The 15,789-nt window shown below is 36.0% G+C and overlaps 1 protein-coding gene across 1 annotated transcript in view; it reads right to left on the bottom strand.

Moving 5' to 3' along the window:
- Positions 1-15,789, bottom strand: part of CTR9 (CTR9 component of Paf1/RNA polymerase II complex) — a 20,591-nt gene that overhangs the window by 792 nt on the left and 4,010 nt on the right. Inside the window, exons 6-24 of the mRNA XM_010168272.1 lie at positions 15,731-15,789; positions 13,112-13,219; positions 12,507-12,614; positions 12,151-12,387; positions 11,329-11,418; positions 11,102-11,230; positions 10,814-10,997; positions 9,766-9,854; positions 8,701-8,886; positions 8,433-8,520; positions 8,050-8,198; positions 5,916-6,032; positions 5,599-5,744; positions 3,926-3,997; positions 2,545-2,680; positions 1,883-2,029; positions 1,296-1,453; positions 683-779; positions 216-328 (exon numbers count right to left, since the gene is read on the bottom strand). The exon at positions 15,731-15,789 is cut by the window's right edge and continues 87 nt beyond it. Coding sequence (XP_010166574.1) covers positions 216-328; positions 683-779; positions 1,296-1,453; positions 1,883-2,029; positions 2,545-2,680; positions 3,926-3,997; positions 5,599-5,744; positions 5,916-6,032; positions 8,050-8,198; positions 8,433-8,520; positions 8,701-8,886; positions 9,766-9,854; positions 10,814-10,997; positions 11,102-11,230; positions 11,329-11,418; positions 12,151-12,387; positions 12,507-12,614; positions 13,112-13,219; positions 15,731-15,789 — 2,413 coding nt within the window. The remainder of the gene's footprint in view (positions 1-215; positions 329-682; positions 780-1,295; positions 1,454-1,882; positions 2,030-2,544; positions 2,681-3,925; positions 3,998-5,598; positions 5,745-5,915; positions 6,033-8,049; positions 8,199-8,432; positions 8,521-8,700; positions 8,887-9,765; positions 9,855-10,813; positions 10,998-11,101; positions 11,231-11,328; positions 11,419-12,150; positions 12,388-12,506; positions 12,615-13,111; positions 13,220-15,730) is intronic.

The raw sequence follows: 15,789 nt of genomic DNA on the forward strand, positions 1-15,789 counted from the left end.
GTCCTTAGCTTAAAAAAAACGAGACACCAGGATTTGAGTAATGCTAGCGTTATCAGAATGAGAAGAATGAGTGGAATTAATTTGCAATGGAAAGTGATGTTGTGAGTACAATGAAAGGCTTCTCACTATCTTTGCTTTATCTCATTAACACTGCAGTTTCTCTTGAAAGCATGCGTTGAAACTTTAGTACATACGAAGTTAATTAAGGTTCTTACCCATCATCAGCAATTTTGAGTTTATCCTCATCAGAAGAATCATCACTTGATGAAATGATGGCTTTTGATTTGATCTTTCCTTTCATTGAAGGAGGCAGACGTTCTGGTTTAGGCTGTACAGGGGGGAAAAAAAACAAAGGGTTGCTTGTTCACGTGTCTGATTAAACCAGAGTGCCCAAATGTGGAAACTTACTCAGAAAAACAGACATGCTTTAAACCATTGTTCTAAAGTCATTAGATAGAAATTTTCCATTTACTATCACTTAATTCTAGATATCTTCAGAAATAGCCTTTTCATCCTTGAAGCAGCTGTAGCAACAGAGGAGGACAAAAATAAGCTCAGAGGCAGTTTGCTACAGTAAGTTTTGTTATAATTTTCAACATTAATAAATCTCTCCTGACTAGACTAATGCTCAAGTCCAAATGCATATTTAGAAAGTGATGTGGTTATTCCGGGTTTAACTTACAGCCTTCTTTTTCTCTGCTTTGGGTGGACGTCGTTTTTTAGGTCTTGGACCATTTTCATGTTCTTCATCATCACTCCCCTCATCTGCCTTCTGGGGTCTTAAACAGAAACATATTTTATATGATGTAAAACATAACATCATTAATGGCTTTAAACTGGAAGGGAGTAGGTTTAGATAGATATTCAGAAGAAATTCTTTCCTGTCCCAGGTTGCCCAGAGAAGCTGTGGATGCCCCCTCCCTGGAAGTGTTCAAGGCCAGGTTGGATGAGGCTTTGAGCAAGCTGGTCTAGTGGAAGGTGTCCCTGCTCATGGCAGGGGGGTTGGAACTGGATGATCTTTAAGGTCCCTTCCAACCCAAACCATTCTATGATTCTATGATCACAAAAAAAACTTCACACAGGTGAAAATATCAGTCTCAAGAATTGTCTAGTTACTCACACTTCTTTGGCAGAGTGACTGTTTAGGTCTTTAAAAAGGTGCGTGTGTAAATAAAAATTACTCACGCGACCTCTTAACAAGAGTTTGTTTTTTAAGTCATTATGAAAGACTGCTGAGAATATGCTTAAAAGCCATACTATTTCTCAGGAAAGTTGACCATTAAAGTATCAGTTACCTCCTCCTCTTCTTCTTCTTTCTCTCACCCTCCTCCTCTTCCCCATCTTGTTCACTACCACTGCCCTTCCTCTTCTTTTTCTTTCTAGATATGGGCAGATCTTCATCACTGTCATCGTTGACGAACTCATCAAACTCCCCTGCTCCTTTTTTGGAACGCTGTAATAAAAAAAAGCCCCACAATACAGCCTATTATTCATGGTCCAGTTAACAAGCTACCAGAAAACAATTCAAAATAGAAACTTTATCTGAATACATTTTTTAAGATATGAAAATATAGACTTTTTTTTTGCCAACTTTCCCATAATGACTAGATTGATGTCATTAAGAAACTGATTCCAAATTTGCACATAATAAAACAATCTTTTGTTATTTTATCAATTGAATAGAATAGATTTTGGTGATGCCTCCGTTTTTAGAACTTTTAAGTATTAGCTTCCCCTTGTTACATTTCAGTCCTAAAACTGTGCAGTTTCACTCAGTGGATCCTAGGAGCATGAAATTAAAAACCTGTGCTACTGCAAGACACCATATATCAAAAGGGGAAAGTGAAGGCAATTTAAAAAAAAAAATAATATTCTCTTCTACCCTGCCTCCACCGCCACCACGTTTTTTCTCCTTTGATCCTTCTACTTCACCAGTGAACATCAGAATATTCTTGGTTTTCTCCACATATTGAGCTCTTTGTTCCAGAAGTTTCTTCTGTTCTTCTTTTTCTCTTAGGCGCTTCTCTTCCTGAAACAGGGAGAAAACTAACATTATTGTATTTGCAGCATCACAGTGATTATAATTGCAGATGTATAAATTATTTGCTGACAAGAAACAAGAAAATTGACTTTTGATAGTCTATGTCATAGCAGAAAGTCCACATAGCAGGAAATAAAAAGTTCTCTACAAGTCTATGGTAGGGAAGGCAAAAGTCCAAAAGAACTGTTGCACCAAGTGCTTCCTCATCCAGCCTGTGAGCACAGAAATTTGATGGCAGACCTTCTGGGGCACCAATTTAATTTCATTATAAAAATAAAAAACTATTTCTGAGGCTATAGGGAAGAAAGAGCGAGTATCACCTGTTAGCTATGCCATTTTCTGCTAGCTCTTACTAAGAAAAACAGCTACTAGACATTTTATCAGTAATACCAGGCACCACCACAGAGCAACAGGGGCATATATATTGTTGACAGGTATACTATTTAAAAATAAAGTATACTTTTAAAAAAATATATAATATATAGAATGTAAAAGAATAAAACCTGTTCTTTAAGTAGCTTTTGGCGAAGCAGCTCCTTTTCTTGCTCTTGCTTTGCACGCAGCTCCCTTTCTTCTTCATCCTGCTTGCGTGCCCGAGCCACATGATACTGGGCTTGACTCAGTAAGTCAGAGCATTGCCTGTAACATGCAATGTTTTCAAGTAAAGGAAGGTGGCAGACAAATACCACAAGAAGAAAGAGGTTTAAAAAGGGTATGTACCACAACACTATGTTTATATCACCAACAAGGAAAAAAAAAAAGCTACCTGAATTGACACAACAGAAGAGTAGTACAGTTTTTTGAGTAAACTAAAGCGCTTTCTAGTAAGCTAATTCACCTTTAAATGGCAATAACAGTTGCAGAACATACTGCTTCACACTTAAAATTTAGCCAATTCATATACAGAAAAACCCCGCATAAATATAAAAGGAGTCATCTGAACTAATTTGGACAGCTTCAGAAGTATGGTTAATGAGAACTTGTATTTAATCATAACACCCAAACCTAATCAGAAAGGTAGACAGAAATTCTAGCTTAAAACACCTAATTGTGTAAGAGTTAAGGATGCATAAAGTATTCAAGTCTCATGAAACAATAAAGCAAGGTGCTTTCAGTACCCCTCGGCTAACGTTGCAATGCCATTTCTTTTAATATTAAAATTTTCTTCTCTGTACTAAGTGTTTTAATGATACCCGTTTAAGATGTACAGTGCATGATGGCCAACAGAAGTTATTTTTATATGGCTATGAAAGTCTTGGAAGAATGTGCAACAAATGAAACACAGGGCACACTGAGTGAAAACTTAAGAAATAAGCTTACAAGGAAACTGATTTGAATAGGCTTGTGTACAAACTCATTAACCTGAACAAAAGTTAAAGCAGACTAATCTCTGCAAAACAGAAGCTCTTCATGTTTCAACAACTGACCCATGCTATTCATCCATGAACTACCCCAAAAAATCTCCATGAAAGCAAACTTGTTGTTAGATTATTATGCTTAAAGTCAAAACAGTGAGTGCTAGGGATGTTTAAATAAATATCACTGCATTCTCATTCATGGAAAATTTGCCATTAAGACAGCTAAAGTTTTGCAGGCTCCAGCCAAGGGCAGACACCACACATTGAGAGTTTTAAGACTACACAAAAATTCAGAAAGCCAAGACAGCGAAATAATGAAACAGTAACAGGGAGTAACCCTGCACTTGTATTTCTCCTGTTCTAAGAAACTGTCAGTTGAAATTTTGGAATCCACTTTTATTATAAAAAACAAGACAAAAATATTCCACTTGGTATCTGAATGATTTTTTTGTGGTTTTGTGTTGGTTTGTTTTTGGTTTTGTGTTGTTTGGGTTTTTTGGGGTTCTGTTTGTTTGGTTTTTTTTACCTGGCTTCAGTAGCAGCAAGTGCCAAGTCAAATCTCATCTTATCACCCACTTTACTCAAGTAACTGAAGTATCTGGAGGGAAAAACAAAAAAACAAAACTAAGCAAAAATGGCATGACTGACATATTTATGGTAATTTTGCCTTAAAAAAAAAAAAAAGCATTTACTCCTGAATAACAATCTTACAAAACTCAACAGATGAGGAAACCTCATCAATTTTCTCTGTATGCAACCCCTTTTAATACAACTGTATAAAAGTACATTCAGAGTTATCCAAATTTCAAATATTTTAGAAAATTCTAAAGTTTAGAAAAATTCTAAAGTTTAGAAAAATTCTAAAGACAGAATTCTAAGATTTCATTTACTGGCTCCAAGCAATAAGCACACTGCTGACCCCAGAAGATTTTTTCCTTATCTGTCACAGCTTAAGTGCTTGAAACCAGCATAAGAAAAGGAAGGAAAACTTATTTTTTAAAAATCCTTCCAGAATAGCCTCCTTGAACCTAGCTGACAGGCCCCAGGAAATACAACATACTTTCAGGTATACGGGTAAGCTATGATGATCAATGTTTTGAAAACAGCTTCTCCAATTAATTTAAAGGAAAACAACTTTCTAACTTTCAAGGTTGCCACAGTTTCTCCCCATATTCCAGAGACATTTTAAATGAAGTGGTTTTGTCCTAGACTGAACTCAGATTCTTGTGCATATGAAGAAAGTAATTCCTTGGCCAATTTTTAGATCATGGAAAATATTTTCCAAAATGTGATAGACATCTGAATTTTTAGTTAATGTGTACAAAATAAAGTATTTCATATAACTTTCTCAAGACAATAAATAACAAACTTCTAACTGAATTTGAGTTAGAATTTGTGTTTGGATGTTTAGTTTGCACTATGTAAAGCACTAGAATTGTGAAATGCTCACTTGTATGAAAGGCTTGCTTTAGCTGACAAAATTACTGAAAGGCAACATCTATCTTGACATAACAGAGCTAGGAATGCATAAAGCAAGCACCAGCTACACCAGCAATACCTAGGAGCAGGATAAAAGGTTGAGAGCTTTTTGTTTAAAGACAATGGCAATTGGATCAGATTAATCACACTGGGGTTTGCCCAGAATTTTTTTTTTTTTTTTTTTTTAATAGAGAAGTAAAAGATCACAGAATCATAGAACGGCTTGGGTTGGAAAGGACCGTCCAACCCCTCTGCAGTGAGCAGGGACACCTTCAACTAGATCAGGTTGCTCAGAGCCCCATCCAAAAGATCTGAAACGCACTTAAGAAACTGCTTTTGTTCTTAAGCCATGAGAGTGCTTAGGTTTTCCTGGCCAACAGGAAGGCAAAATTAGTTTTCAAGGACTACTGGTCACTAAGTAGGCTTGTGTAATAAAAATAGAATTGCTTTTGAGCCTTATAGGTTGTTCTGAAACAAATAATCAAAAATATTAAATTTGTAGAATAATTCCATATGATCTTTCAGGAAGAAATGCATCTTGGTCATGGAGCAAAGTCTGAATACATAGTTTTGTCAGACCCAATCTTTGTTTTCCTACTAGAAGCTTTAGAATTACATAGAGTGTTTCATAGCAGAAACCAGATTTGTAACTTATACTGCAGATTTACTGTAAGGGAACAACAAAATAGATTAGAATGACTAGAAATAAATCAGTTTTACCTGTGGGCTAGCTCCAGTTCTTTCACAGCGTTAAGCACCTCCTTTAGATTGCTTTTTTCATCTTTCAGGACAGAGGTAGCTAGTCTTTGTAGCACTAAAGCCACATTAAACATAAGGACTGTATCACTTGGCGCTACATGTCTGGCCTGTAAATAAAAAGCATTAAGATATGCTACAATGTGATACAGAGGCATACTGAAGTGACATACAGAGAATAAGCACCATTATTTCATCCCAGGCTACCAAATTTAAAGAAACAAACATGGACCAACTTACAGTAATTTTATTCTGTGATATATGATGCTTTATATTCGTACCTTTAACAAAGTTTGTTTGCATTCCTGTAATTTGCCACATTTGAAGAGTGCCCGGGCCAAATATAACAATACTTCAGTATTTTGATGTTTATAGAACTTTCTGAGGCAGTTTTCATACTGAAAGAGAGGGGGAAAAAAAAAAAAATCAAACGAAGAGGTGACAATGGTTAGTTCTCCTTGTTTAGCTAACTCCAGCAAATGCTTCTACTCCTAAAAAGCATTACTGCTAATACGCCTTCTGTTTTTTAAAGAAGGGTGTCAAGCAACATGGATGCCCCCTTTTCACTGATCAGAAAATTCTTTCTGCTATTCCATAGGAAGTACCTGTTTTTTCTGGAAACTGGCAGCAGTCCAGGAGTCTCTGTAGGTCTTAAAATACAACAGAATACTTTGCAAGTACCATCTATTGTAACAAAGTCCAACAAACATGACTCATTTTAAGAGCACTCAATTATTCTTCACAGTATGGGGGAAGAAATCCATTTTCTTTATTAATACCAGATATTTTACAAATTTTAATATATTTAATGTAGTAATTCCATGCATCTGATGCAATTAGTTAAAGAAATTCCACACCTTTCAGATAACATCAAATTTGTTCTACTGACCTAACTGAGTAACTTGGCAGGTTCAAGGGATATGTAGTTGTTCTAAAGCGTAAAAGACAACTTGTTGCTATAGGTTTTATAGGTCTAGCATTAAAACTTCAAACAAGTATGAAACTCCTTTTCAGTAACGAGTACCTTTTGTTGGACATACTCTTTTCTCAAGGAATCATTCACCCTTTCTAAACTTCTAAAATAGTAAGAAATATGAAGTAATTTTTATTTCCAGCTCAAATATAGAAACCACCCTGAACCGCAATACCTGAAGTCACTACTCTTGGATTGCACTCTGTTGTGAGTGCCCAATTTTCACTCACCTTTAGAGTCAAAGATTTTGTATTTAGCTTAAGTCTGCCTTGGATTTGTATGCTTTATGGCAGAGAACATACTAGAGTAATTGTTGTGGCTGCAGTAAGCTAGGCTATTAAATTCAATTAGCCTCCCTTTGAGTGCAATATTGCTTAATTCAGACTGTGGCTTGTACTGACTGACTGCATAGCAGAACTCAGGGAACAAGGAAACACCCCAGTAAAACACATTTCTATTAACAGCTTTAGTTAAATATATTAGCAAATGAGTATGATATTACTTCTGACAAAACAAGAAAACAATACCCAGTTTCCCACTGTAATTCACTGCTTAAACAATTGCTAAAATTAGATTTTCATTAGGCTTTTTGTCAATAAAAACAGACAAGGTATTAAAAAAACCAGACCCCATTCAAACACAACAGAAAGAATCTGATCTGGTTACTAAAGCTTGTTAACAGTAGTTCCCTTGAGGACAGCAACTACTGAGGTCTTGATCAGGTAAGAACGACCCAGTAAAACCATCACAAAAAGTTTCAGGATAGCTCTGAATTTTGAGCCTCAGTGTGGGCTCAATGAAATAAGTTTGTTCTGAGCTTTTATCCTGTCCAACATATGCGTTTTTCCTTAAGCTTACTTGTATACTTTTGATCAACTGAGTCAATTTAGTTAGAACAGTTTGATACTCAGAAGTTAGCTTGCTTGAGCAGGATGAACTAGATGTCCTCAGATTTCTCCCCACATTAATTACTTTGTGATGTTAACTGCGGTGAAAGAAATCATGGCACAGTCAGCTTTTCATACAGCTCGGATTGTTATTTATGCAATCATTTGCAAGAACAAAAATGGGCAGTTTTGCTATTTAAAAAATCCCAGCAGCAAACAGCATTTACTTACTTCAGTAACATCTGAATTAAAGTCACACACAGTAACTACACTGAAACCCATCTCACTAAAAAATCCATACCAAGACCAAACCCAACTGTGTTTTAACTCTGCTACCAAAAAAAAATATGCAAGTTGGTAGGTGCTTTGTTATCCCTTATCCACATTTGGCAATTTATTTATTTATTTTTTTTAATCTAGACAACAGCATGCTAGAAATAGACCTATAACTTGATAAAATATTATTGAGAAACTTTTGCAGCTGGTATGACAGCAGAGAAATATCCAGAAGTCATTTAACCCAACATATTAAGTAGTTCAATTTAGAGATGTTACCATTTGCACAGCACTGATGTACTGTTTCTGTTCTACGTAGATATGTGCCAAATTCAGCCACACATCACTGATATCTGCTGTTGCCTCTCTCACTTGGGCAAAAACATCACGAGCTTCACGGAAATATCCTTTATGTGCCAAGACAGCTCCTAAAAGGAAAGTAGTATGTACAGCATAAGCTTCCAGCTTCATGTACTATCTACTCTTACCAAAGAAAACAAAATATTGCCTGAATAAAGTTTGCCATCAAAAACTAAGTGACATAGCTGCCATATGAAAGCTATTTTTTCCTGTGCTCCACTACATAGTGCAAAAACTAGTATTAAAGCATGAAAAATAAGAATATCATCACCTCTGAAGGAAAATTAAAGTCTAATATTCACCTATGCCATTAGCAGCATACAAATTCTTTGGATCGTTTCTGAGTACTTGCTTGTAGATCGCTAATGCACGGTCTTGATGACGCTTCTCCTGCGAAAAGAAATAACCCAATTGATCATTCATTCCTTTAAGGGGGTATTAAAAGATCTACTCAGAATTTTTATGGACTATAAGATGCCAAATAGGCATCAAGAAAAGGCTCTGAGTAGCTAAGAGCATATAAAAATTAAACAAACAAAACCACACACAGGGCAGACAGACATCCATTACCTTTTCTCTGTCTCTTGTAGGCTGATGTAGAGTCTGCAGCCAGACGTTGCCAAGAGCCAGCATGGAATAAGTATCATTTTGTGTGGAGGGCTGTTTCAATATTCTTTCAAATTTCTTTTGTCCTGGACCCCACTCTTGTTTAGCCAAATGAAGATTGCCAATCAGAGACCAAGCATCTGGATGGTCCTAAATAAAAATTCAATATAAGTTGCAAAAGCACTGTTTTCCCTTGCAAGGTTACTTTTCCAAGTATACAGTGCTATTTTTCTTAAATAAAATTCCATATTAATAAAAAAACTCACAAAAACAACAACAACAAAAAAACCAACACACAAAAAAAAAAGACACTGGTGGTTTTAGCCTGCCTGTCACCTAAACACCAAACAGCCACTTGCTCAACCTCCCCTGATGGAACAGGGGAGAGAATCAGAAAGGAAAAAGTGAGAAAAGTCATGTGGTGAGATAAAAAAAAAAAGGGAAATAAAATAATAATTAAAATAATAATGATAATAACAGCCTGTTCCCCAGGCTGTTAGCAATCCCAGAGCAGAGACAACCTTGAATATGAAACCACAATCCACAGAAGAGCAAGCCCGAACAATCCAAGAGAATCCGAGAGCTTTCCAGTCAACTCTCATTAATATACTGAACATGACATGGTATGATGACATGCCATGACATTGGCATATCCAAATGCTAATCTAGGTTTGCTAATTACTACACTTTCTCCCAAGTCCTTTGCACCTGCAGGCTAGCAAAACACAGGGAAGTTGGAAGTGTCCTTCATCTTCCAGTAACAACTAAAAACATTAGTATTTTATAAATGTTTTTCTCGTAACAAATCCCACACTGAAACTAAAACACAGCTAATCTAGTTACTAAGAAGAAAATTATCTCTATCCTAGGAAGACCAGGACACACATAGAGAGCAGATTACAGTAACTCTCTCTTCTTCCCCTGGTTTATGTGAACAAACAAAATAAAAATGCAACAAAAGGAAAATAAAATTTTACGTTAAGTTAGTATTCAAGTGTTTTAACTTTAAACACTTTAAGGATTACAAACCTGATTTATCTGAAGTGCTTCTTTAAACCAATCAGAAGCCTCATAAAAATTTCCTTTATCCCTAGCCATAGCTCCCAAGCGCAAGTAACCTAAAAATAAAAATAGAAAATAAAAATCAGGAAACAGGCTAAAGTAATCTCAAACAAAGAAAGTATTGGCCATGCATGAATTTCAAAAGCATTTTTTTTCTCAATCTGCTAAGGACAGCAAACATTAAGACATCTTTCATTTTCTATTCATAATGAGACACACCATGTGAAGAGCAACATCCATCCACAATGGTGATAGAGAAATTGAAGATTTCTAAATGTTTTTAATCAGTTTCATAAGTTAAAGATGATTGAGAAACCTCAAAGAAAGAAGGATACACTAGTTACATAATTCTCCCTCCACTTTGAACGGCTCTCCCATCTCTGCGAGCTTTGGCAAGAGTATCAGTCAGCAGGTGACAACAGAAAACAAGCGGGGAAAAGGCTATAGATTAGGCTGGGGCATGCTGTGTGCTGCAGCTTGATGAGCAAGGGCTACCACCTCGCAGCAAATATCACAGGTTAGCTACTTGGGGGCAAGAGGAAGATGCACCACAGAAACTGCTAACATCCTCAACAGCGCTTCTTTCCTGGAGGAAGGCCAAGGTCCAAGATAAAGTGGTTCACCCAAAGGGTCTCTATTTCCACTCACATACATAGAGTTGCAGAGCTTGGGCATATCAGATAGATGGCCTTGATCGCACCTGAGTGCTGAGGTGGTAAGGCTTTGGGAGGTGGGGACCAAGAGAGCAAAGGCATGCAGTCTCGATAACCTAATTCTGATAGATTTTTGGAGTACAGTATGATTCAGCAATAATTAGAAGGCTTAAAGCTGGAAATTGAACTATAAGGATTATGCAGGCCTTAAAAAAAAAAAGTAGGGGTAATAACAGGTAGGTCTCAAAACTACTACGAAAAGAAGTGAAGACAGATATAAGAAGACTAGAAGACACTGTAAACGGGAAGATTTTTGGTATTATAAGAAGGACTGTGGAACTAAAATACCAAATGTTTCTTACAATCAACGTAATTAGGATGTTCTCTTAAAATGTTTTTATACAGCTTTTCCGCTTCATGAAATTCACACATCGCCTCATACAGTCTGGCAAGGTTATAGGACGTTGTTACAGAGATAGCATTGTAATAATGCTCATCATGTTCAGCTTCTGCTTTTGCACGATCCAGTGATGCCAAAAAATATTTCTAAAGTACAAAAAGAAAAAAGGAATAAAGCACTCCAGAATATTCTTAAAGAAAAACTTCTGGACGATTAAGAAACTCAATTCAAACTTTGAGTAATTACATACCTTCGCTTCTCCTAGGTTTCCTAGCCTGAAGTGCAGAGCACCCACATTATTCAAAATCTCTGGTGGGACATCAGCCTGTACTTTCTCTTGCAGAATGCGTGTAGCTGTACCATAGGCTGACAGTGCACCCTTTACAAAGAAAGGGAGAGTGGATGAAAAAAAGAGAATGAGCTCTATGTGCTCTTATGAAATGTGCACACAATTCACCGAGTGTATATTAATAATACCTGTATATCAGTCTGTTCTAGAATTTGGGCTAGCTCAATCCATGCCTCTACATCATCAGGATATTGTTCTGTGACTTTCTTTAGATGTCCCTGAAAAACAGCAGATAATAATTATGCCTCTTTTTTGGATATACAAACTGTTTAAAAAAATATAAATAAAATAATAAGAAAGAGTGAAAGTATTAATCTTAAAACTAGAAAGATATACCATACTGCAAAAGCAAACTTCCTAAACATCTGCACAATTTGGTCACAAAAAAATTACATTAGTTTCCTTCCTTTGTTATTATATTTTTCTGTAAAACATAACACCTGCTTAAAGTCTTAAAGTCTTAGAGAAGCGTAAACTATTACACCAACATGAGAAGCTAACACTTTTTGTATTTATTTACCCAACATCAGATTTAAAAGAAAAAAAGCATAACACTGTCCTTCCAGATAAGCCAAGATAAGCATTTTCTGGAAGTCACTAGCTAGTTTGCTGTCTTCAGGAAGTCACCAGCTAACTTACCATCTTCAGAGAATTTTAACATATATGGGAAGAATTCTGCCCTTTTCATAGTACCAAATACAAACACGAGGCTGGGGGTCCTCTAAATTCCTGGACTTGCTGTAGCCAGAGCCCAGTAAGAATCTCAGTTCTGTCCAGTTGTCACTCTCCACAGTCAGGAGGATCTCTCATGACAGCCAATATGAAATACTCCACACATAGAGCCAAGTAACTGAGTTTTATGCAACTTAAGGTACAGTCTGATTTCAAGTCTGATTTTAAGGTTCTACTCTTGTATGTGAAAGTATGATGCTGGCAGAAGCAAAACTCACCTTTGCAATATCCCGTTTCTCCTGGTCTTCTGAAGCCGCATAAAGAGATCCAAGGATTTTCATAGTCTCATAATTGTTAGGATAGGCTTTCAAAACTTTTTCAAAACATTGCGACGCATTTTCTTTGTCCCCTCGATAAATGTACATTTGACCCAATCCAAAAAACGGAAGTACAAAAGAAGATGAGGCAAACTGAGTGGCCTGGTAATAATACTGGAAAGCTTGATCATAATCTTCCTAATTAAAAAGAAGTAAATAAAGAACAGGTTGTATTTTCACAGGTAAGCTTTATATGAACTTTTATAACACCGATTTTAAAGTGTAATCTCAAATGGGGTTTTTAAAAACTGCCCTACCTGTACATGAAAAGACCTAGCCAGCTGATAACAACTCTCTGCCTGCATTGCTTCAACTTCTGTATTGTGGAAAGCATGAAGAGCCAAGTGTTGTACTTTACCATAGTCCTAGAAAAAAAGGAAGTTAAATTAAATTTGACAGTCTTCACTTTATTTACAGCCAAGTGATTTATTATTTAAACAAGGATAGCTGTAAAATACAAGAAAGCTTTAGCCATTACATTAACTAAATTAATAACAATAGATTTAGGTCTAGATGATCTTTCGAGGTCCCTTCCAATCCCTAACATTCTGTGATTTAGTTTTACAGTAGTTACTGTTTTCATATTTTAAAGCCTGGAAGGGGAGGGAAAGAAATAAAAAACACCACCAACATTCAGGACACAAAGATGACTTTGACTTAAGAAATAAGTGTACCTTTTCTTTGCTTTCTTGAGAAAAGTTTATATAAAATTTAAGTCAAAAACTTTACACTTGTCCATCTAGCCTAACGTTCTATATGAGGCACCACTTAGCCTCATTAAATGAGGCTGAATCTAACACCAGAATCCTTGCCGTTCAGAGGTTATCAAGTATTTAACAGTAAAATTCCATAGATCTCTTACCTTCTTGAAGAAGAAGTGATTAGCCAAGTGATTCAACACCATTGGATTACTGGGATCAATTGTGTAAGCCCTAGAGAGGAGCTGAACACCATTCTTGATGGAATCAGCCTAAATGAAACAGTGACAGGTATCAGCAGCATCTCAACAGCTGTATCTTATTAATATCTTCAAAACTATTCTTCAGCCTAGGCTGCTCCGGGAACTCCAGGATAAAATCTTGCTGGGTTCCCAGAAAAAAGAAAATTCAGCTACTAGCTTTTTTCCTTGAAGCATACAGATGGGAAATGAAGTCATGACATAGGGATGGAAAAAAGCAGAGCAGGACTTTACAGCAAAAAACCCCCAAACCCCGCCAAAACTCAAACAACTTAGCCTTAGTGTCCTTTGACATTTCACACTCATACCCTGATAGCCTTCCTTCTACTGTTCAATGTCCCCAGTTCCTGCTTGGTTTAGGTTTCAACCTTTTACACAATCTAACAGTGAAATGGAAGTATTCTTATGTTCAAATTCTAAACAAGAACTTCAGCTGTTGAATTAAGAGCTAGTAGAACTTAAGTTCTAATTAATAAAATGGTATAAGTTTCTGGTGTTTACATAGGGATATATAAACTTTATAACCTTACAATTTAAAGAACGTTTTGCATGGGTACAAATTTTACTTACCTACAAATTCAAATCCATAACTGATAAAATAATTGGTATTTATTTAAGACATCCATAAGATCTGTATCACAAGTACGTCAACTTACATCTCTAACTTCTGAACAGAAACACCAAGAATGGTATCTAGTAATCACATAACAACTGTGCTTTACTTTGCAATTATTATCAGCAGAAAGCTATCTTATGGAACAGATTAGGTTTTATGAGGTTGAGACGTAAGATGAAGTGTAATAAGCAGTTAAAAGACTCAACTTCAGTTTGAAAAGGCACTATCTTTCCAGACCTAGCATAACAATATACCTTGCTTAGGAGATACTGACTCATTCTTGGTTTAAAGGTAGAGGTTTTATAATCACACTACGTATATGCCCAAGTTCTCCAGTAATTTGAGTCTCGTGTCCAAATTCAGTCAAATTCAATAGATGGTTAGAGGCCTCAAAGCTCCTAAGCACTTTCATTAAAGAAAACCAGAGACAAGACAGACCTCAATTAGAATACAGTGTAACCTGAACCCTGATTTGACACCATAACATCTTCTAGGAGGGAGAAACATTAGAAATACCTAAGCACAGAAAAGATGTCAATTAGTAGTTTGCAACTCAGAGAATATTTTCCCCAGAGAAAGTGTTCTCCCTCCCCCACGTCAGCTCTTCAAATTTATACTAACTTTGCAGTGAAGTTGTCAAAACAGTTTGAAGTAAAGAACAGATGATACATTTCTTACAAAGAACAAAAACCATATTTGAGTGGTACAGCTTTTAATCACAGCTTTTCAAAGCTTAAGGTGAGTGGGCTCATCCCTTGACTTTAGTCAAAAGACCTTCAGGGGAAAAAAGAAAGATACCAGGTTTGATTAGTTTCTTTCCCATGGAATTATTTATTAAAATTTGACTTCAGAATATTTTTCATTGTCTCAGTAGTTTTAGGAAAGAAATCTCTCGTGCCCACATTTTTCTGAATTCTTCATGAAGTCTTAACAGGTTTTGTTTTTTCTCCCTAGGATGTAGTAAACTAAGTAATTTTCAGACATTCTGTGCTAAAAAAAGATCTTTCTAGGGAGCTACAAGTTCTGCAGATAGCGTAACACTAAATTTTAGCAACATACAATTACATAACTTTTTTTTTTAACACTTAAAATGTCCTATCCTCCACTGATAACTTCTTTAGCAAGAATTAACCATCTCAGATCTTATTATCTCAATTAAGCTATATGAGCATATGTATTTTTCTAGTGATACATCTAAAGAAGTAGGATCACTATGGTGTCATAGTTTCATCAGCCTAGTTAAAATTTGTTCTTGCCTACTCTTTCGTTTACCATGTGCATGCATGCCAAGGCAGCTTGAATGCAATTTTAACACTTGTTTAAAAGCTTATGTTCCTTAAAGCCCAGGACTCATCTCCTGAGACAAATGTCTTTTACCTTTTAGCTTCATTCTCTTTCTAAAAAAGTTCAAGATGCTGTGGAATAGAGCTGCCATTGCAAGCAAGGTCTCTCAGTATTTGAGGACCTTCAGAACATCCTGAGTACAAACTAATTTAGTTAACCTTCACAGAGTCACAAATTACCAAGTAAGGGCTATTATACATACTATAACTATTGCTCATTAAAGTAAGATTTTTAAATCAGCACTTTTGGGGTTTTTTAAGTGGTTGGACATACATTCACAAATCTTGCCACAGATTTTAATTAAAATAGTTAACTTAGCACTGTTTTTCTGTACTTAACTCTATAAGCAACAGAGTTGAAGTTTTTTAACAACAGAAGAAAGTTATTCAGAATGTGCTGCTCACATCACAGGTGCATATCTATATCATTCCATAGGGACAGACTTTAAATGATTTAACCACAAAAGTTATCACCCCTTTTAAAAACTTTATTCAAAGGATAAAAAAGTTGCTTTTTCATATAAAAAGAAAGCTGAGTACGAATTCTTGTTAAGTCAGACCCACCTCTTTATTATTGAGTTCCAGAACAGCCAGTCCAACCAAAGCCCCTACGCATTTTGAAT

The sequence above is a fragment of the Antrostomus carolinensis genome, unplaced genomic scaffold, assembly GCF_000700745.2.
Source record: "Antrostomus carolinensis isolate BGI_N321 unplaced genomic scaffold, ASM70074v2 scaffold38865, whole genome shotgun sequence".
NCBI classification, from domain to species: domain Eukaryota; kingdom Metazoa; phylum Chordata; class Aves; order Caprimulgiformes; family Caprimulgidae; genus Antrostomus; species Antrostomus carolinensis.